This window comes from Macaca nemestrina, chromosome 20 (genome assembly GCF_043159975.1).
Source record: "Macaca nemestrina isolate mMacNem1 chromosome 20, mMacNem.hap1, whole genome shotgun sequence".
Lineage (NCBI taxonomy): Eukaryota > Metazoa > Chordata > Mammalia > Primates > Cercopithecidae > Macaca > Macaca nemestrina.
The window spans coordinates 484,571-505,838 of NC_092144.1; the positions used below are offsets into that span (position 1 = coordinate 484,571).

At 54.4% G+C, this 21,268-nt stretch overlaps 1 protein-coding gene across 5 annotated transcripts in view; it reads right to left on the reverse strand.

The window, feature by feature from the left end:
- LOC105486647 (MIER family member 2) overlaps positions 1 to 21,268 on the reverse strand; it is a 36,968-nt gene that overhangs the window by 14,349 nt on the left and 1,351 nt on the right. For 3 of the 5 annotated variants that reach the window (XM_071087267.1, XM_071087266.1, XM_011749616.3), the window contains exons 2-7: positions 13,090 to 13,180; positions 11,423 to 11,565; positions 5,525 to 5,650; positions 4,771 to 4,894; positions 4,140 to 4,231; positions 2,808 to 2,877 (exon numbers count right to left, since the gene is read on the reverse strand). In XM_071087267.1, the coding sequence (XP_070943368.1) occupies positions 2,808 to 2,877; positions 4,140 to 4,231; positions 4,771 to 4,894; positions 5,525 to 5,650; positions 11,423 to 11,565; positions 13,090 to 13,180 (646 nt within the window). Of the gene's footprint in view, positions 1 to 2,807; positions 2,878 to 4,139; positions 4,232 to 4,770; positions 4,895 to 5,524; positions 5,651 to 11,422; positions 11,566 to 13,089; positions 13,338 to 21,151; positions 21,266 to 21,268 lie in introns of those variants that run through there. The other 2 variants (XM_024794266.2, XM_071087265.1) reach the window with 2 other exon arrangements.

Consider the following 21,268-nt stretch of genomic DNA (forward strand, 5'->3'; position numbering starts at 1 on the left):
GAGTGCAGTGGTGCGATCTCAGTTCACTGCAACCACTGTCTCGCGGTTCAAGAAATTCTCCTACCTCAGTCTCCCAATGGGATTACAGGCGCCCGCCACTACGCCCGGCTAATTTTTGTATTTTCAGTAGAGACAGGGTTTCACCATGTTGGCCAGGCTGGTCTCAATCTCCTGACCTCAAGTAATCTTCCCGCCTTGGCCCCCCGAAGTGTGGAATTACACGTGTGAGCCACCCGCCCGGCCACCATGCACCAAAATTTAAACTAAGTTGGATTACAGCTTTAAATGTGAAAAGAAAAACAATAAATCTTCTAGAAGGAAGCATGGAAGAATATCGTCGAGAGCCTGAGGGTAAACAAACACTCCTCAAATAGAACACAAACACATTATTATTCAAATAAAGATTGGTAAGTTGGACTATATTAAAATTAAAGACATCACTGAGAGTCAATGGGCAAGCCCCAAGCCGGAGGACACAGGAGCAGAGCCCACCAAGACTGGTTTCCAGAACATGTGAACGACTACAAACCCGAAAGAGAAAGACACCAAAACGGGGGAAAGCTTTGAGCACGCAAAGAGAGAACATTCAAACGGCCAGGACACCGGCGGGAAATGCCAATTAAAGCCACAATGGAACAAAAGTCCGTATCCACCAGGAGGGTAAAACTCAGGCAAATTCACCCTCGGCGGCAAACACCGAGAATGTGGAGCAACCCCCACAAATCACCAGTGAGAAACTCAAGCGTGGCCCTAAGCACACATCCACCACGCAACTCCCTGCTGTCCATCAACCACCGACCCCCACAAATCACCAGTGAGAAACTCAAGCGTGGCCCTAAGTACACATCCACCACGCAACTCCCTGCTGTCCGTCAACCACCGACCCCACAAATCACCAGTGAGAAACTCAAGCGTGGCCCTAAGTACACATCCACCACGCAACTCCCTGCTGTCCGTCAACCACCGACCCCACAAATCACCAGTGAGAAACTCAAGTGCGACCCTAAGCACACATCCACCACGCAACTCCCCGTCGTCCATCAACCACCGACCCCCACAAATCACCAGTGAGAAACTCAAGCGTGGCCCTAAGTACACATCCACCACACAACTCCCTGCTGTCCATCAACTACCGACCCCCACAAATCACCAGTGAGAAACTCAGGCGTGGCCCTAAGCACACATCCACCACGCAACTCCCCGTCGTCCATCAACCACCGACCCCCACAAATCACCAGTGAGAAACTCAAGCGTGGCCCTAAGTACACATCCACCACACAACTCCCTGCTGTCCATCAACTACCGACCCCCACAAATCACCAGTGAGAAACTCAAGTGCGACCCTAAGCACACATCCACCACGCAACTCCCCGCTGTCCATCAAGTACCAAGTGCCTATGTCCACTAACAACGCACACGAGGGCGTTCACAGCCCACAACTGAATCAACGGCGACCAAAGCCCACGGCAGAAAGCGTGGGCAGGCCGGGCGCGGTGGCTCAAGCCTGTAATCCCAGCACTTTGGGAGGCCGAGACGGGCGGATCACGAGGTCAGGAGATCGAGACCATCCTGGGTAACACCGTGAAACCCCGTCTCTACTAAAAATACAAAAACTAGCCGGGCGAGGTGGCGGGCGCCTGTAGTCCCAGCTACTCGGGAGGCTGAGGCAGGAGAATGGCGTGAACCCGGGAGGCGGAGCTTGCAGTGAGCTGAGATCCGGCCACTGCACTCCAGTCTGGGTGACAGAGCGAGACTCCGTCTCAAAAAAAAAAAAAAAAAAAGAAAAGAAAGCGTGGGTAAATGTGGTATCCAAACCAAGGACCAGGATGCCACACACAAGACACACACAACCACGTAGACGACTCGAATGACACAGGCGTTACACCGAGGGGGAGGGGCCAGCTGGCATCCCATGGGAAGAAGTTCTGGCTGCTCCGGACAGGGCACCCTCATGGGGGGGTGAGTCAGAGTGGGGAAAGGGCCCTGACAACAGACTCCAAGGCCAGGGACTCTGGGTGAGGGTCCCATGTGTCCCCTCTGACCCTGCCTTCTGGATGTCCCAGCAGCTTGGCTGCGCCGTCCTGGCTCCATCCTCTTCTCACACAGGGCACCTCCCACCAGCCCCAGGAGGATGGCTTCTCTTCACGGAGGGTCCCTGTCTCCCTGGACTCGGCACTCCTGCTGCACCTGCCTATCCCCTCCCACCGCCAGTCTCAACCACTGAATCACCCTGGAGAAGGTTCCTGAGCTGGGAGCACCGGCCCAGGGCCTGCGAGGGCTCCAGGGCAAGACACACAAGACCCAAGTCAACGGGCACGTGACTCCATGCCTTGAAGGGGCAAGAGAGGCTCGGTTCTGAACTCTAGCGGGAAAGAGACAAAGATCAGGTCCAGGAAAGGGAGTGCCCTGAAGAGGAGCGGAGAAGGCAGGGGCGCACCACAACAGCCGGCAGGTCTCTGGAGAACTGTCTAACCTGGCACAGAGCCATCGAACGCCGCAGCCCTGGCCGGGGGGAGACGGCTGGAGTCAAGGGCGGGGCAGGGCTGGGTCAGGGGCAGGATGGGCTGCTGAGGGTCTGGCTGTGCAGGGTGATGGAAGCAGACTCTGAGGGACCGAGCTGGGCAGGGGCAGGCAGCGACAGGCCCACTGCAGCCAAGAGAGCATCCCACCTCCTCAGCCACAGGCTCAGCTGCCCCAGTGAGCGACGCAGGCAGGGGACCTGACAAGACTGTTCGAGGGTCCGACGTCCAGCCAGGCCACTCCCCAGCAGAAGTGGGTTTCGCCTCCTCTCCCCAGGCCCTACTTACTCTTCTCACAGTGCCGGTTCAAGTGCAGGTTGCTGAGATCAGCTTGGAACTGAGGTCCCACCATGATCTCCTGCAAAGCAAGGGCCTGGGAATCAGGACACTGAGGAGCACGCAAGCCGGGCGGGAGGCTGGCTGCAGCGTGCTGTGGCGGGCTCAGGTGGAGGGGCCGCTGCCCAGACCCCAGACCCATCTGTGCAGTCTACCTGCTGATGTCCAGTTCTGGGGTCTGAGGGTGGGAGGCAGAGGCCTGGGTATGTGAGGGGGCTGTGTCCTGACGCCCGGCCTGGCAGAGACCCAGACAGGATGTCGGAGGACAAACACTCTGGGTCAGCAGCAGGGACCCAGGCTCCAGTCCAAAGCACCTGGGGCCGGTCCCAGCCCACCCTGAGGTTGAGCAGCACGCCCTCTGAGAAGAGGCACAAACCCAGGGAGAGGGCTCAGCAGGACCCAGCTTCGGTTACTGTGGCCGGGACGGCAGGCTGGGGAGACGGCAGAGCCACGGCCAGGATGCCAGGCTGGGGACACCGCAGAGCCACGGCCGGGATGCCAGGCTGGGGACACCGCAGAGCCACGGCCGGGATGCCAGGCTGAAGACACCGCAGAGCCACGGCCGGGATGCCAGGCTGGGGACACCGCAGAGCCACGGCCGGGATGCCAGGCTGAGGACACCGCAGAGCCATGGCCGGGATGCCAGACTGGGGACACCGCAGAGCCACGGCCGGGATGCCAGGCTGGGGACAGGGCAGAGCCACGGCCGGGATGCCAGGCTGAAGACACCGCAGAGCCATGGCCGGGATGCCAGGCTGGGGACACCGCAGAGCCACGGCCGGGATGCCAGGCTGGGGACAGGGCAGAGCCACGGCCGGGATGCCAGGCTGGGGACACCGCAGAGCCACGGCCGGGATGCCGGGCTGGGGACACCGCAGAGCCACGGCCGGGATGCCGGGCTGGGGACACCGCAGAGCCACGGCCGGGATGCCGGGCTGGGGAGACGGCAGAGCCACGGCCGGGATGCCGGGCTGGGGAGACGGCAGAGCCACGGCCGGGATGCCGGGCTGGGGACAGGGCAGAGCCACGGCCGGGATGCCGGGCTGGGGAGACGGCAGAGCCACGGCCGGGATGCCGGGCTGGGGACACGGCAGAGCCACGGCCGGGATGCCGGGTTGGAGACAGGGCAGAGCCACGGCCGGGATGCCGGGCTGGGGACACCGCAGAGCCACGGCCGGGATGCCGGGCTGGGGAGACGGCAGAGCCACGGCCGGGATGCCGGGCTGGGGACACGGCAGAGCCACGGCCGGGATGCCGGGTTGGAGACAGGGCAGAGCCACGCACCTTCTTACATTTGTTGGCAGGAAGAGAGTCCTCCTCGGTGTCGGAGGAGGCAGAAGAGCCAGGCTCTTTGTCTTCATCAGCCAGGAAATGAGCTTTGGGAAAACAGAGGCAGGTCCCCCAGGGTCCTGCAGCCCGTACAACCCCTCCTCTGGGCAAAGACCCTCCACTCCCACTCTCCATCCGCCTGATCCCCAGGCCGTGACCCTCTCCCTGGCCAGACGCTGGGTACACAGATGGGCCCGGGACCCACGACCCAGGATGCACCTTTGAAGAAAGAGGCCTTCCGTTCTAGGCGGCGGCTGCACCGCGGGGCCCCGAGCCCTCAGCTCCCAGGAAAGCCAGCACAGAGGCTTGTGAGGGAGGACGGTTCTGGGGATGCTGTCCCTGGATCTGCTAGGGGAACCAACACGTTCCCTGCTTGTTTAAACCGAACCGCTCTGAGAGTCCAGGCTCACTGGCCAGCGCAGGGGAGAACAAAGCACCCCCAGGGCTACTGACACTTCCCACCAGGCAGATGCCCTCAACTGTGATGAGCTCTTGGCCTGTGTCAGCCCAAGGACCCTTCGTCAAGCATCACGACTGCCTGGCAGCGGGCCTGGCTGCGGTGGAGGATGGGGACAGAGTCACCTACATCCACTCCGGTTAGGGAAGAGGTCGGAGGCCTCGTGGGAGGTCACGGACGGGGTGAGGTCGTCAGCAGATGACTGTGTCTCTTCCTCTTCTTCCCCTGAAAGCAAATCCTTTGCTATTTGTTCCTTTAAAAAAGAAAAAAAAAAAAAAAGTAAAGAACATTTTACAGTTTAACAATCTCGCAATATCACTAATGACAACAACAATAAAGACACTGGGAGGGCCCTGAGGCTCACGTGGGGCCGCTATTCCCATTCTGCAGTTAAGGAAACGGAGGTGGAGACGCCACTGAGGGTGCACAGCATCGGGGGAGCAGGGATGAGACGGGGACACGTGGGAGCCCACACCCCGTCACCAGAGCTGGAGACAGGGGCACGTGCCCAGAGTGCGTGGCTCTTTCTCTGCCCGTGCATTTGGTTTTAACCTTCTGCAATGCAGCCCTCCCCTGCTCCCAACACCCAACTCTCAACCTGTGACCTCTGGGTATGGAACGGCAGAAAGACTAGTCCTGGGGAGGCCCCGATGTGCCCCTCCACCCACCCAAGCCAGAATGACTTGTGGCCCGGGGTTAAGGCTAGGGTCCAGCCCCATGCCCGTGGCCATTCCAACCCCGGGGGAGTGGTCACAGGTAGCTACATTCTACTTGTTCTGGGGGCCTTTGTGCCTCTTCTCACTGAACACCCCCTTGCAGAGAGGCAGCCCCAGGCCCCCCCACCTTCTGCTGGGGGCCAGTTCCAGGAAGGGCGCTCACTCACCTTGTCCAGGGTCATGTCCGGGAGGTCAGGGGCCACGTCACCACCCTCACTCTCCCGGTCTGAAATGGGGTCTGATGCCTCGTAGCCATAGAGTGCAAGCAGCTCATCGAAGGGCATGTCGTTGCTCTGAGTTGGGGAAGGGAACAGGGCCCCATCAGGAAGGACTGCTCTGGGGGTTCTTGTCCCCGTCCTCTTGCCTGAGCCTCGTTGGCCACAACCAGGGCCACTCTGTCACACCCACAGCAACTCCCCGCATGGCAGCACTCTCCAGCCAGACCTCAGGCCCAGTCTTTCATCCAAGAGCTCCCTCACAATCCCTCAGAGAGGCACCAGAGCCTAGGGGTCGCCGGCCAGGGAAGAGGGCACCACCCTGCCCACAAGGCCTCCTTGCACAGGGTGAATCACAGGAATACAAGGATGGTGCGACACAGGGTGAATTACAAGAATACAAGGATGGTGCGACACAGGGTGAATTACAAGAATACAAGGATGCTGTGACATCTAGCAATTTACTATTGTAATTCCACATCAATATATCAAAGGTGAAAAAAGGTATCTGAAAAAGGCATTTGGTAAAATCCGACATCTATTCCTGATTTAAAAAAAAAAAAAAAAGAACCCTCAGAAAACTACACAAATAAGCCGGACACAGTGGCTCACACCCGTAATCCCAGTATTTTGGGACGCCAAGGCAGGCGGATCACTTAAGGCCAGGAGTTCGAGACCAGCCTGGGCAACATAGCAAAACCGTCTCTACTAAAAATACAAAAATTAGCTGTGCTTGGTGGCGCCCGCCTGTAGTCTCAGCTACTCGGGAGGCTGAAGCACGAGAATCACTTGTACTCGGGAGATGGAGGGTGTAGTGAGCCAAGATCACACCACTGCACTCCAGCCTGGGTGGCAAAGTGAGAATCTGTCTCAAAATAAAAAAAAAAAAGAAGAAACACTGTTGTGATGCTCTAAGCCAACGCAACATGACAAGAAGTAGCAATAAGGTGTGTAATTCCTGGGAAGGAAGAGATACGAACTATCATTCTCTCCACCGTTGCTTTCAAAGCCTTCTGTCCTCCCTTGTGTGAGCCTCTACTCCACAGAGGCTAGTCCTGCCGGCTCAGACTCTACCCTGACCCCTGCGGGTCACACTTTCAGCTTCCAACTTCCTGAACACTCCCTCTCATTCTCTCAAGATGTCAGCACTGGCCTCCCCTCCACCCCAGCTCCTGCCCAGACTCATCCTGGGGGCTTCAAGTTCACATAGAAATCTCCCAGACTAGCTGGGCGCGGTGGCTCACACCTGTAATCCCAGCACTTTGGGAGGCCGAGACAGGCGGATCACGAGGTCAGGAGATCGAGACCATCCTGGCTAACACAATGAAACCCCGTCTCTACTGAAAATACAAAAAATTAGCCGGGCGCGGTTGTAGGCGCCTGTGGTCCCAGCTACTCGGGAGGCTGAGGCAGGAGAATGGCGGGAACCCGGGAGGCGGAGCTTACAGTGAGCTGAGATCGCGCCACTGCACTCCAGCCTGGGCGACAGAGCGAGACCCCGTTTCAAAAAAAGAAAAGAAAAGAAAGAAACTTCCCAGCCTAGTCCCAGCCCTTCCCCAGGTGGAACATCTGTACCGAGTCCCCCTTTTGTTCTCACAGGACCCCGTGGACAGAACAGATTCTGTATGCCCATTACCTTCAGGATTATGCAGGCGGGAGGGCTGACGCACTGGTCCAGAGGCCCTTGGGTTGCCTGGACCTTTCCAGAGTAGCCCGAGGTGAAGCCCCTTTCCTAAGAACACTCAGCCGTGATTTCTGTTTTTGGCTTCATTGATGCCTGCACTGATGGTGCAGCACTGGCAGCCGGCAAGAGCCCAGGGCTCTGTGGAAGCCACGGCCAGTGCACCCCTGCTGTCACTGCTGTCACATTCCTCACAGAACAAAAGCAAACACCCCAGCTTCACTTCAGAAGATGCTGGATGCTGGATGGACAGCCGGGCACGGTGGCTCAAGCCTGTAATCCCAGCACTTTGGGAGGCCGAGGCAGGTGGATCACAAGATCAGGAGTTTGAGACCAGCCTGGCCAACATGGAGAAACCCTGTCTCTACCAAAAATACAAAAATTAGCCAGGCGCGGTGGTGGGTTCCCGTAATCCCAGCTACCCGGGAGGCTGAGGGAGAAGAATCACTTGAACCTTGGAAGCAGAGTTTGCAGTGAGCCGAGATCGCGCCACTGCACTCCAGCCTTGGTGACGAGAGCAAGACTCCATCTCAAAAAACAATAAAAGAAGGTGCTGGACAAAATGAGCATTTTGTTAAGTCTCATCCTGCGCAGATGTTTCCATGTGCTGTGAGGGCGTGGGAAGCATGCAGCATGCACCTGCTGCATACCAAAGCGAGGTGGTTCCTTCAAGGAACCACATGCATGGAATGAGTGGTGAGGCGAAGAGGCTGTTCCTGGTCGTTTCACCTCAAAGAATGCTGGCCAACTACAGTCGCTTAGACAGGCACCTGGCAGGCGCTGCCTTGTATGCAAGCCAGGGGGCTGTTACTTCAAAGGAAACAGCTGACCGTAACTGCCACAGGTAAAACCCAAGATTTTGAAAAACTTAGGTTTGACAACATGAACTTGCCAACTTTCCAATATTTAAAAAACTTGTGATAAGGCTGGTGGTGGTATTAACTGTTACAGTCAACCTCAACCCCCAACATGACTGTATTTGGAGATAGGGCCTTTACAGAGGTAATTAAGGTTTGACGAGGCCATGAGGGTGGGGCCCTGATCCAACAGGATTAGTGTCCTTTTAACAAAAACACCAGAGGGCTCCCTCTTGTTCTCTGTCCACCCTGCGAGGACACAGCGAGCCAGTGAGAGAGCCAGCACCAGAATCCACTCAGTTGGACCCTGGTCATGGACTTTTCTGCCTCTTGAACGATGAGGTTCACTGATACGGTCTCAGATTCCACAACTACTCTCTACAAAACTCCCACTTGATGAGTTTGGCTGTTATCAAGGAAGATACCCACAATTATCTGAAAAGCTGTTAAATACTTACTTTTTTCAACAACAGATCTGAGGCTATGTTTGTACTTCAACCATAAGAGCCTATCACAAGAGATTAACGTCTCCCTTAAAAGACAGAAACTGGCCGGACATGGCTCCTGCCTGTATTCCAAGCATTTTGGGAGGCTGAGGTGGCAGGATCACTCTGAGGTCAGCAGTTCGAGACCAGCCTGGCCAACATGGTAAAACCTCATCTCTACTAAAACTACAAGTTAGCCAGGCATGGTGGTGGGCGCCTGTAGTCCCAGCTACTCAGGAGGCTAAGGCAGGAGAATCACTTGAACCCAGGAGGTAGAGGTTGCAGTGAGCCGAGATGGCGCCACTGCACTCCAGTCTGGGCAACAGAGCAAGACTCTGTCTCAAATAAAAGAAAAAGACAGAAACTGGGTCAGGTACAGTGGCTCACACCTATAGGCAGAAAAACTGCTTGAGACCAAGAGTTCAAGACCAGCCCTAGCAATATAGCAAGAACTCTACAAAAAATAAAATAAAAAAGTTGGTGAGGCACGGTGGCGTGCGACTATAGTCCCAGCTACTCAGGAGGCTGAGGCAGGAGGATCCCTTGAGCCCAGGAGTTCGAGGCTGCCGTAAACTATGATTGCACCACTGCACTCCAACCTAGGCAACAGAGTGAGATCCTGTCTCAAAAAAAGTAAGTTTTTTAAAGACAGAAGCTTGGCCAGGCGCGGTGGTTCACATCTGTGATTCAGCACTTTGGGAGGCCGAGCTGGGTGGATCACGAGGTCATGAGTTTGGGACCAGCCTGGCCAACATGGTGAAACCCCGTCTCTACTAAAAATACAAAAATTTGCCGAGCGTGGTGGCATACACCTGTGGTCCCAGCCACTCGGGAGGCTGAGGCAGGAGAATCGCTTGAGCCCAGGAGGCGGAGGATGCAGTGAGCCGAGATCGCACCAACTACACTCCAGCCTGCGAAACAGAGCGAGACTCCAACTCATAAAAAAAGGACAGAAGTTGGATTTTCACATTGGCTTCTCCATTCAAAGACATTTGGAAAACTAAAAATTAATTCTTCTCACTAATTTTTTTTTCTTTTGGTACAGAATTCTTTTTCATTTTCATAAAAATATTTATATTAACATGTAACTGATTTATTCATGTCATTTTAAAATGAGTTACTGAATAAGTATTTTTACATGTCCATTTTTTTTTTTTGAGACAGAGTCTTGCTCTGTCCCCCAGGCTGGAAGTGCAATGGCCCGATCTCGGCTCACTGCCACCTCTGCCTCCCAGGTTCAAGTGATTCTCCTGCCTCAGCCCCTTGACTGGCTGGGATTACAGGCGCCCGCCACCACGGCCACCTAATTTTTGTATTTTTAGTAGAGACGGGGTTTCACCACATTGGTCAGGCTGGTCTTGTACTCCTGACCTCAGGTGATCTACCCGCCTCGGCCTCCCAAAGTGCTGGAATTACAGGCGTGAGCCACTGCACCTGGCCTGTTATTTTTTTTTTTTTTTTGGGACAAGATCTTGCTATGTTGCCCAGGCTGGCCTCAAACTCCTAGGCTCAAGAGATCCACCCAAAGTGCTGGGATTACAGGTGTGAGATACCACGCCCGAAAATTTTTGTATTTTTAGTAGAGACAGGGTTTCACTATGTTGGCCAGGCTAGGCTCAAACGCCTGACCTGGTGATTTGCCCACCTCGGCCTCCCAAAGTGTTGGGATTACAGGCGTGAGCCACCACGTCCAGCCAATTTATGTCAGTTTTAACTTTTCATATAATAAAAAAGCAATAGATAAAGCACATTAACAAAGCCCCTCGAAGCTCTCCATTTTTTTTTTTTTTTGAGACAGGATCTCACTCTGTCGCCCAGGCTGGAGTGCAATGGCGTGATCTCAGCTCAATGCAACCTCCACCTCCCAGGTTCAGGTGATTCTCCTGCCTCAGCCTCCCGAGTATCCAGGACTACCGACGTGCACCACCACGCCTGGCTAATTTGTATTCTTTTTTTTTTTTTGAGACGGAGCCTTGCTGTGTCGCCCAGGCTGGAGTGCAGTGGCGCACGATCTCAGCTCACTGCAAGCTCTGCCTCCTGGGGTTCACGTCATTCTCCCGCCTCAGCCTCCCGAGTAGCTGGGAATACAGGTACCCACCACCACGCCCGGCTAATTTTGTTTTCGTATTTTTAGTAGAGACGGGGTTTCACCGTGTTAGCCAGGATGGTCTCGATCTCCTGACCTCGTGATCTGCCCACCTCGGCCTCCCAAAGTGCTGGAATTACAGGCGTGAGCCACTGCGTTCAGCCTAGTTTTTTTTGTTTTGTTTTGTTTTTTGAGACGGAGTCTCACTCTGTCTCCCAGGCTGGATGGAGTGCAGTGGCGCGATCTCGGCTCACTGCAAGCTCCACCTCCAGGGTTCACGCCATTCTCCTGCCTCAGCCTCCCGAGTAGCTGGGGCTACAGATGCCCCCCAACCATGCCCGGCTAATTCTTTGTATTTTTAGTACAGTCGGGGTTTCACCGATGGTCTCGATCTCCCGCCCTCGTGATCCGCCCGCCTCGGCCTCCCAAAGTGCTGGGATTACAGGCGTGAGCCGCCGCGCCCGGCCTGAAACTCTCAATAATGTTTAAGAGTACAAAGTGGGTTCTGAGACCAGAAGACCTGAGAGCAGTTGGCTTAATCCCTGACCACTGTACTGCTCAGACAGCCCCATGAAAGACCTGGATCCACTGAGTTTCAGCTCCTAGGACAGCATCTGGCACTTTGCAAAAACATGTACAATTTGGCACTTACCAATGTGGAATCTGAGCCGCACAGAAACTGTGAGGCTTACCCCCGAGGGCTCCACCCAACACAGGGGCGGGATCGCCTCGGCCAAGTACCTGGGAGATGAAGTCCTTCTCCAGCTCCTCCTTGGGCTTCTCCGGGCACCTCGAGGCCTCCTCGCACTCTCCCTGAACGCTGTAGTTCTGTGACAGGATCTCTGCGAGGTTGAACTGATGGTCTCCAGAGCCCATGGACACCACTGGGGAGAAGACAGCAGCCCACGTGAGCACCTTGCCTCACCCGACCCAACCATCCTGCCGAGACGACGGACGCCTGGGGTAGGAGGGGCCCGAGGGATGAGGCCCTCTGCACGCTGCCAGGATCGGCCTCCCACGAGGGGACCCCACAGGACACCCCACGACGGACGCACGCAGGAGCACGGCTGGTGAGCTGCACACAGATTCCAGGATTTTTTGGGGGGCGGGGGTGTCTCTTTCTGAGAGACCGCTTGTCTTCCTGAACAGAGAAGCCTGCGAGGGTTTGGGGAGCAAGTGGACTGGAAAGAGACCGACATCTGTCTCATTAGGGCGGAAGGAGCAGCAGGACTCAGTGGAGCTGGGTTCACACCGGGCTCCACGACTCCTCAAAGGGGGGACGCTGAACTCTCACCTGCACAGCTCAGTACAGCATCGAGGAGCATGCAGGGACGGCACCAATGGGGCCTCGACAACGCCAGTCCCTGATGCTCCGTCTGCAGGGCCACATACAGCAGACATGCGAGGTACACGGCCCAACAGACGGCCGCTGTCATCAGATCCAGGGTCTCCCCAAAAGAACAGGGGTGTGTCACCATTCCTCAGCATGTTTAGTCTCCAATTAGGCAAATTTTTAAGCAAACAAAGGAAACAGCTGGGGCTCCATCAATCCAGACAGGGAGCAGTGTAGCCCAAGGCTGCAAGCCTGAGGGCCTGGGAGCCCAGGGCAGGAGGCCTCTAGGGCAGCCACACAGCCTGCATGGCTGGGCACACAGGTGTGCACCACACACAGCCCATGCACAGAACATGCAGCTGCGGGGCACAGAGGACCCTGGGCGGCAGGCACCTCGCTGGAGTGGGGGAATGACCTGGAGCTGCCCAGGGGGGGGCCCGGACCCTCAGTGACCACCGCATCCTTGCAGGAGCCATGTGAGGGAAAACGGGGACGGCGCTGCCTTCTTCGAGGACTGGGGTGGGGACCAGTTTGATACCGGAAAGAGATGCAGCCCTACATCTGGCCCGCAGAAGGAGCCCAGCCAGGGGAAGAAAGAACAGTCACAGAGACCCTTGCCCTACAGCGTCACCTCCTCCCCGTGGGCCCAACACAGGTGGCCAGGAGGCGGGCATGGGACCTTGATGCCCACTGGGCAAGCAGCAGCGCGGGAAGGTGCAGGGAACCCGGGGTGCTGCCTGTCGCGCCACCCTCCACCTTCTCAGCCCCGGCTCCCTCAGCAAGCCGCCCCTTCCCGACCCCCTGGCGAGGTAAAGCAGCCTCAGCTCGGTGCAGCTGCGCCTGGGGCCTCCGCTGGGGGTGCTGCCGGGGCTCCCGGCCCCTGCTGAAGAACAGGACGACGGAGTCCTGACCACTCCGCCCCACAGCTCCATCTGAACGGGTGGGAGCTGGGACACTCTGGACTCTGGAAGCCAGTGTGCTGGTCCACAGCTCAGCCAGACCCAGCAGGTATTCTGTCTCTCACAGCCACAAAGGCCTCGGCGGACTTGAGCAGGGGGAGGAGGAAGGAAGGTACCTGCTGTTGTCGGCAAGCCAGGCTCCCCGGGGCACAGGCTGTGCTCGAGGCAGGAGACCACGCGAGGACTCTGCCTCCCCAGCGAGGAGGCCTGCGAAGGAAGAGAGGCAGGGTTAGCTCGGCCAGCCAAAAACCTGCTGCTGGACATCACAGTGTGGCAGCCAAGAGCAAGCGCTGGTCAGAGCCCAGTCCCCGGTGACCCAGGGAAGCGGCTTTGTCTCCACCTCGGAGGGCTGGGGGGCACTAAGGGCAGCACACGTGTGTGGCCGCCGCTCGTCCCGCCTCCCACCAAGGACCACGCACGGGGTGGAGGCGTTCTCGCCCAGGGCAGGACATGCATCATATGACACTGAAAACTGCCCTAACACAGGCCACGGTCCTGACCCACGTGGCAACCTGGACGCAGCTCAAGAACAGCATGCGCTGGGAGGGAAGCCAGACACCAACGGCCACGGCGGAGGGTCCACTGATACAAAACATCCAGAACAGGCCAATCCACAGACAGAAAGGAGCCAGGGAGAGAGCCAGTGGGAGCGTGACTGCTAACGGGGACGGGGCTTCTTCTGAGGATGACGGAATGTTTCAGAAATAGATAGAGGGGATGGTTGCAGGGCCATGAATACACTAAAAATCAATGAATTTTAAACTTTAAAATGGGTATATTTTATAGTTTGTCAATCACCTCAATTTTTTTTATAAAAAGGCAAACAAAACCAATGTAAGTTACCATTATCACAATGTTCAATATCTTTCTTTTTTTTTTCTTTGAGACAGAGCCTTGCTGTCACCCAGGCTGGAATGCAGTGGCGCCAACCTCCGCCTCCCGGGTTCAAGTGATTCTCTTGTCTCAGCCTCCCGAGTAGCTGAGACTACAGGTGCCCGCCACCACGCCCAGCTAGTGTCTGTATTTTTACTAGAGACGGGGTTTCACCACGTTGCCCAGGCTGGTCTCAAACTCCTGACCTCGTGATCCACCCGCTTCGGCCTCCCAAAGTGCTGAGATGACAGGTGTGAGCCACCACAAGAAGTCACCATCTCTCTCATGTACATAAACACAAAAACCCTCAACAACATACTAGCAAACTGAACCCTACAACATCTAAAGAAGATCGTAAGCCATGACCAAGTAAGATGCATCGCAGGGAGGCGAGGTCGATTTAACATCCAAAAGTCAGTTAATTAATACATCACGTCAATAAAATAAAAACCGAAACAGGCCGGGCGCGGTGGCTCAAGCCTGTAACCCCAGCACTTTGGGAGGCCGAGACGGGCGGATCACAAGGTCAGGAGATCGAGACCATCCTGGCTAACACGGTGAAACCCCGTCTCTACTAAAAATACAAAAAACTAGCCAGGCGAGGTGGCGGGCGCCTGTAGTCCCAGCTACTCGGGAGGCTGAGGCAGGAGAATGGCGTAAACCCGGGAGGCGGAGCTTGCAGTGAGCCGAGATCCGGCCACTGCACTCCAGCCTGGGCGACAGAGCAAGACTCTGTCTCAAAAAAAAAAAAAAAAAAAAACCAAAACACAGGATCATCTGAACATACCCAATCCAACAAAACCCAATACACTTCATAACGAAAAATACCCAACAAACTCAGAACAGAAGGGAGCTTCTCAACCTGACAAAGAGCGTCTCGGACAAACCCACACTTATCCACTTATCATCGCCCTCAACGGTCGCAGGCTGCTTTCTCCTCACACCATGAGCGTAACATGTACTCTCACCTCTCATGCTAAACGGAGTGCCGGAGGGGGCAGTCAGTGTAAGAACATCAAATAAAAAGAATCAAGATTGGTAAGGAAGCCAGGCACGCTGGCTCACGCCTGTAATCCCAGCACTTTGGGAGGCCCAGGCGGGCAGATCACTTGAGGTCAGGAGTTCAAGAACAGCCTGGCCAACATGGTGAAACCGTGTCTCTACTAAAAACACAAAAAAATTAGCCAGACATTGTGGCATGTGCCTCTAATCCCAGCTACTCAGGAGGCTGAGGCAGGAGAATTGCTTGAACCAGGGAGGCAGAGGTTGCAGTGAGCCAAGATGATGCCACTGTACTCCAGCCTGGGCAACAGAGCAAGACTCCATCTCAAAAAAAGAAAAAAAAAAGGCTGGGCGAGGTGGCTCACGCCTGTCATCCCAGCACTTTGGGACGCCGAGGCGGGCAGATCATGAGGTCAACAGATGGAGACCATCCCGGCCAACAAGGTGAAACCCTGTCTCTACTAAAAATATAAAAATTAGCTGGGTGCAGTGGCGAGTGCCTGTCATCACAGTTACTCGGGAGGCTGAGGCAGGAGGATCACTTGAACCCAGCAGGCAGAGGTTGCAGTGAGCCGAAATCGTGCCACTGCACTCCAGCCTGGCGATACAGCAAGACTCCGTCTCAAAAAAAAAAAAAAAAAAAAAAAGGATTGGTAAGGAAGAAGTAACACAATCTCTGTGATGGTGCTGGTGACATGATCTGAAAAACTGTTCAAACTAAAGTGAGTTCAGCAAGGATGCAGTACATAAAATTAATACATATAAATCCATTTTATTTCTATATAAAAGCAACAAATATAAAAAGAACAATGCCATTTACAATAGCATCAAGAGAAGTGTGAAATGTGTAGAATACTCTGAGTGAACAAAGCAGTGTTAGAAGGAGGATCTAAGGGAATGAAAAGGCATCCCATGTTCATGGCTGGGAAGACAACATTAAGACAGCAACGCCCCCCACTGATTGACACATTCAACACCATCTCTATCAGAACCCTAGTTGGCTTCTTTGTAGAAACCCACGAGCCGATTCCAAAAAGCAAATGGAAGCTCAAGGTACCCAAAACAGCCCAAACAATCTTGAAACAATACTTCCCGATTTCAAAATTCACCACAAAGCCACGGCAAAAACAGTGTGGTACTGCCATAAGGACAGCACAAATATCAAAGAACTAGAACTGAGAATCCAGAAATACACGCACACATTCACAGTCAACTGCATTTCAACAAAGGTATCAAAACACTTCCATGGGGAATGAACAGTCTTTAACAAATGGTACTGGGACAGTGGAATATCCACGTGCAAAAGAAAGAAGTTGGACCCCATCTCACACCATATGCAAAAATTACCTCAAAATGGATCAAAGGCCTTAAATATAAGAGCTAAAACCATACAACTTTTAGGAGAAAATATATGGATAAATATTTGCAACTTTTTGACTGAATCTACAAATGTGGGGGGAAAAAATTGTGACCCTGGATTTGGCAATGGTTTCTTAGATAAGACACCAAAATCTCAAGTGGCCAAAAACAAACTAACAACAAAAACGGATAAACAACTTCACCAAAATTAAAAACTTTTGCGCTTCAAAGGACGCTATCAAGATAAAGGACAACTCAGAGAACAGGAGAAAATACCTGAAAAATCATCTATCTGATAAGGAACTTGTTCTCAGAATATATAAAAAACTTTTACAACTCAATAAGGAAAAGATAATCCCATTGAAAAATGGGCAAAGGATCTGAACAGATATTTCTCCAAAGAGAACACACAAATGGCCAATAAGCACAGGAAAAGATGCTCAATGTAAATCAGGGAAAAGTAAGCAAAATCCACACTGTGATACCACTTCCTAATCAGAGAATAACTGTGCTCAAAAAGACAGATAATAACAAGTGTTGGCAAGAATGTGGACAAACTGGAACTCTCCTGTGCCCTGAAAATAATGCAGCCACTCTGCAAAACAGTCCAGCAATTCCTCCAAAAGCTAAATAGTATTTAACCATGTGGCCCAGGTCAGGGTCCTAATATCCATCAGCTGACAAAAACAAAACAAAGGTCTAGCAATCGGGCAGAGGAAGGACGCACCGACCGACTACCACGTGGACGTATCTCAAAAGACTCCTGCTCCTGAAAACAGCCAGACACGAAAGGCCACGCATCGTATGACTCATTTTATCCCAAATGTCTAGAGCAGGCAAATCCGTGGAGACAGAAAATGGATTCCTGGTGGAAAGGGGCTGGGGGTCGATGTGGGGTTTGAGGAGTGACCACTAAGGGGTGTGGGGTTCCTTTTGGGGTGATGAAAATGTTCTAAAATTGACTGTGATGGTGGCTGCACCACTTGGCGAATACACGAACAACCACGGAACTGGACACATTAAAATGGTGAACTGTATGGTAAACGAATTATACCTCAGTAAAGCTGTTGCCAAAAAGAGTAGATTAAAATATTTAATGAAGTTTAAAAACTTGTGTAGTAAGAATTGCAACGTTTCTTCGCAGGTCCTCAGAGGTGGTATAATCATTCCCTTCATAAGAAAAACAAGGAACCAAGCTCAAAGAGATAGAGTCAGTTACCCAAGCTCACACAGCAAGTTGCGTGGTGCAGTTACAAAGTGGAGCTCAGGCCGGCGGCCTGCAAACCCTTTCCCGCCCGTCACGCTGGGGAGCACAAAGGGGAGCACAATTGACCCTTGAACAATGCGGGGGTTACAGGTGCCAACCCTCCACACGAGTGAAAACCCCCGCATAACTTCTGACCCCCCAAAACTTTACTAATAGCCTCCTGTTGGTCGGGAGCATTACTGATAACATCAACAGTTGATAAATATGTATTTCGTATGTTGTATTATGTACTGTATTCTCACAAAAAAAGGAAACTACAGAAAAAGTTGTGAACAAAATTGTCAGGAAGAGAAAGTATACTCCCTATTCACCAAGTGGGAGTGGACCATCCCGAACGTCTTCGTTCTCCTCCTCTTCACACTGAGCAGGCTGAGGAGGAAGACGAGGGGTTGGTCCTGCTGTCTCGGGTGGCACAGGTGGAAGGAAATCCACGTATCAGTGACCCGTGCAGTTCAAGCCCGTGAGGTTCAAGGGTCAACTGTCCAGCAAAGCCACGGAAGGCAGCTGGGGCAGTCACTGGGCCTGGAGTGACGCCGGCAACAAGGCCGGCAAGGACCGAGGAGAAGTGGAGAGTGACACCGCCCATCCAACTTCAGAAAGCTGAGCTCTGTGGTGGCAGAGGGCACACAGAAGGCAGAGGGAAGGAAGAGCCAGCAGGGCCCCCAGTGGGAAGGGGCCACGGGGACTTGAAGCAAGTGGCACAGAGCACATGGCAGCTGCAGGGGCAACTCACGCCTCCTGCCTGGGGTTGGTCCAGGTCCCACCGAGATGGCCTCACCTCTCTCAGGACACAGCAGGTGGCCACCAGCCACAGCCACTCCGCACAGCCACACGCGGTGTGACGCCACAGTGGCAGCATCCTAAGTGACCTCTGCAATCACCCTCGGTCCTCTCTAGCACCCTCTGGGTAGGGGTCGAGGCAGGCTCTCTGGGCAAGAGTTCCTGCCTCAGTCAGGGGCTGGCTTTCTACTCCTGCAACCAGGAGCCTAACAAGGGGCAGGCAGGCGACCACATCAAACGAGGCCCCAGTCCGGACGGCGAGTTGACAACAACCCCGCAGGCTCGAGATCCACACCGAGCCCCCGGAGAGGCGGTCTGCAGGGTCTGAGGAGGATCTGGCCCTTATCTGACTTGCCATTTAACAGGAGAGCTAAGGCAGAGGAGGGCAAAGAGGGAAGCGGCTGGGAATGACAAAGGGCCACCAACAGGGAGGCTCTGAGCAGCCTGGGATCCCCAAGTTCATTTCCGGGTGACTCCTAGCTCCTGGAACTTAACACGGAATACGGACTTCATGGATCTTCTTCCTCCTGCTGCCCCTGCCTGGTGTCCAGGTGCAAGTCTACTCTCAAAGTGGGTTCCCAGAGACCCTATTTCACTCACTGAGAACACTCCGCATGCTTCCCTCTGAGTTCACTCCCAGGAAAGACAAAGTCCTCTGTTTTGTCAAAGTGGAAGCAGGAAAAAGATAGGGAGCAGGCCAAGGGTATTCCAGGCAACAAAAAAAGCGAAGGAAGCGCAAACAGCATTCTAGAAACAAGGTCCAGAGGACAACAGGCCACAGACCCAGGCATCCACCAGGGTCTTCAGGGAGCAGAAGCAGCAGGCAGCTACTCAGCATAAAGACTGCACCAGAGGCCTGAGTGCAGAGCACAGACCAGCCCTTCTCCCAGGGCAGCCCCCAAAGGTGTAGACTGCACCAGAAAACACAAGGGGCCACCCTTGTAAGCTTAACCCCACATGACAGGGCGGCAGGTTCCACTCGCCAAGATGGCTGCACCTACCCCTCCCATGCCACAAGCTCTCCCCAGTGTGACTGGAACCTCCTCCTCCTAAGACCATGCTTGACCCTCCTCCCCATCCACACCAACTCAAGTGCCAGGCCTTTGCTGGACCGCCCAGCATCCCACTCCTCCGTCTGACCAACGCACCCTGGGCGCCCACTCTGGGCTCAGCAAGGCAGTGGCGAGGTGCTTAACCCGAGAAACAAGTTCCACCTGCCTCCACCCACATGGTGTTGCTAGTTTTGGACACAGATAACAAACGAGTGGACATGTATGGCACCGAGAAGAGAAAACAGGGCGCAGGAGCTCTGCAACTGTGGGTCAGGGAAGGCCTGGGGGGCCTGAGTGGAGGTTGAACCATTCGTTGGCAGCGCCCAAAGGGGTAGAGTGCACCAGCAAACAGGAGCCCAGGGCCCTAGACTCGGGGGATCAGTGGGGACCACCCCACAGGGCTGCGGGACTCAGCAAGGAGGACCATTTTATCCCAGGGAGCATGAAAAGCCGTGGATGGTTTTAGGCAAGAGCAAAAGACCGTGCTCTTAGGTTTTTTGTTTTTTTTTTTTGAGACGGAGTCTCACTCTGTCGCCCAGGCTGGAGTGCAGTGGCCAGATCTCAGCTCACTGCAAGCTCCGCCTCCCAGGTTTACACCATTCTCCTGCCTCAGCCTCCCTAGTAGCTGGGACTACAGGCGCCGCCACCTCGCCCGGCTAGTTTTTTGTATTTTTTAGTAGAGACGGGGTTTCACCGTGTTAGCCAGGATGTTCTCGATCTTCTGACCTCGTGATCCACCCGTCTCGGCCTCCCAAAGTGCTGGGATTACAGGCTTGAGCCACCGCGCCCGGCCAGTGCTCTTAGGTTTTTTAAAGATTAATCTAGTAGAGTATGAAGCATTCCCGTCTGCCACTCTGGTGCTTATGATTATTCTGGGATACTGATACATAATAAAGTAACTAGTACTGATTATGTGCTATTAAGTTGCAAATTGCCATTTTTATGGGTTAAAAACAGCGGAATATTGTCAACTTCACAAGGTTCAACTTGTATGTACAAGCCATTGCGGCAGGGCCTCATCAGACCTCCTAGCTCTGAAGATCGACCATTAACTTCCCATTTCAGAGATGAGGGAAAGGAAGTTCTGCGTCACTGGGCAGCCTGCCCAAGACCACACAGAACAAGTCCGGTGGTCAGAGAGGCTGCCACGGCTCCTCACGCTCAGCGTCCTCACACTAGTTGGTCCGAACCCATCCACCTCTCTCTCTGACCAGACTCTGCATCCCTGTCGCACAGGCCCTGTCTGCTCCATTCACTGCGAGATCCTCAGGCTGAGGACAGAGCAGGACCGCCTTAGAAAAATCAAATTCAGGCCGGGTGCGGTGGCTCAAGCCTGTAATCCCAGCACTTTGGGAGGCCGAGACGGGCGGATCACGAGGTCAGGAGATCGAGACCATCCTGGCGAACACGGTGAAACCCCGTCTCTACTAAAAAATACAAAAAACTAGCCGGGCGAGGTGGCGGGCGCCTGTAGTCCCAGCTACTCGGGAGGCTGAGGCAGGAGAATGGCGTGAACCCGGGAGGCGGAGCTTGCAGTGAGCTGAGATCCGGCCACTGCGCTCCAGCCCCGGCGACAGAACGAGACTCCGTCTCAAAAAAAAAAAAAAAAAAAGAAAAATCAAATTCACTCGACAGGGCACCACCCCAAACTGGAAAACAGGGTTACCAGGAGCAGCCAGACCACAAGGAGCTCAGCCCAGGGCGGAACAGCCACACGGCAGGTCTGGGGGAGGCTGGCTTGGGAGTCTGACTTGTGCCATCCCAGACACGGAGCTACCTGCGAGGCCATGTGTGTTGCCCAAATGCCACCCCACTCCCAGCAAAGATGCCAGGAGCACAACTCACTGGACGACCACGTCGCTGCAGGGCCACTGGGAGACGCGTTTTCCGCCTCCGAGCCTGGAGGCCAGCCACCATCCGCATGGGGACTGTCTCTCTAAACGTCTCCTCCAAAAGAACTCA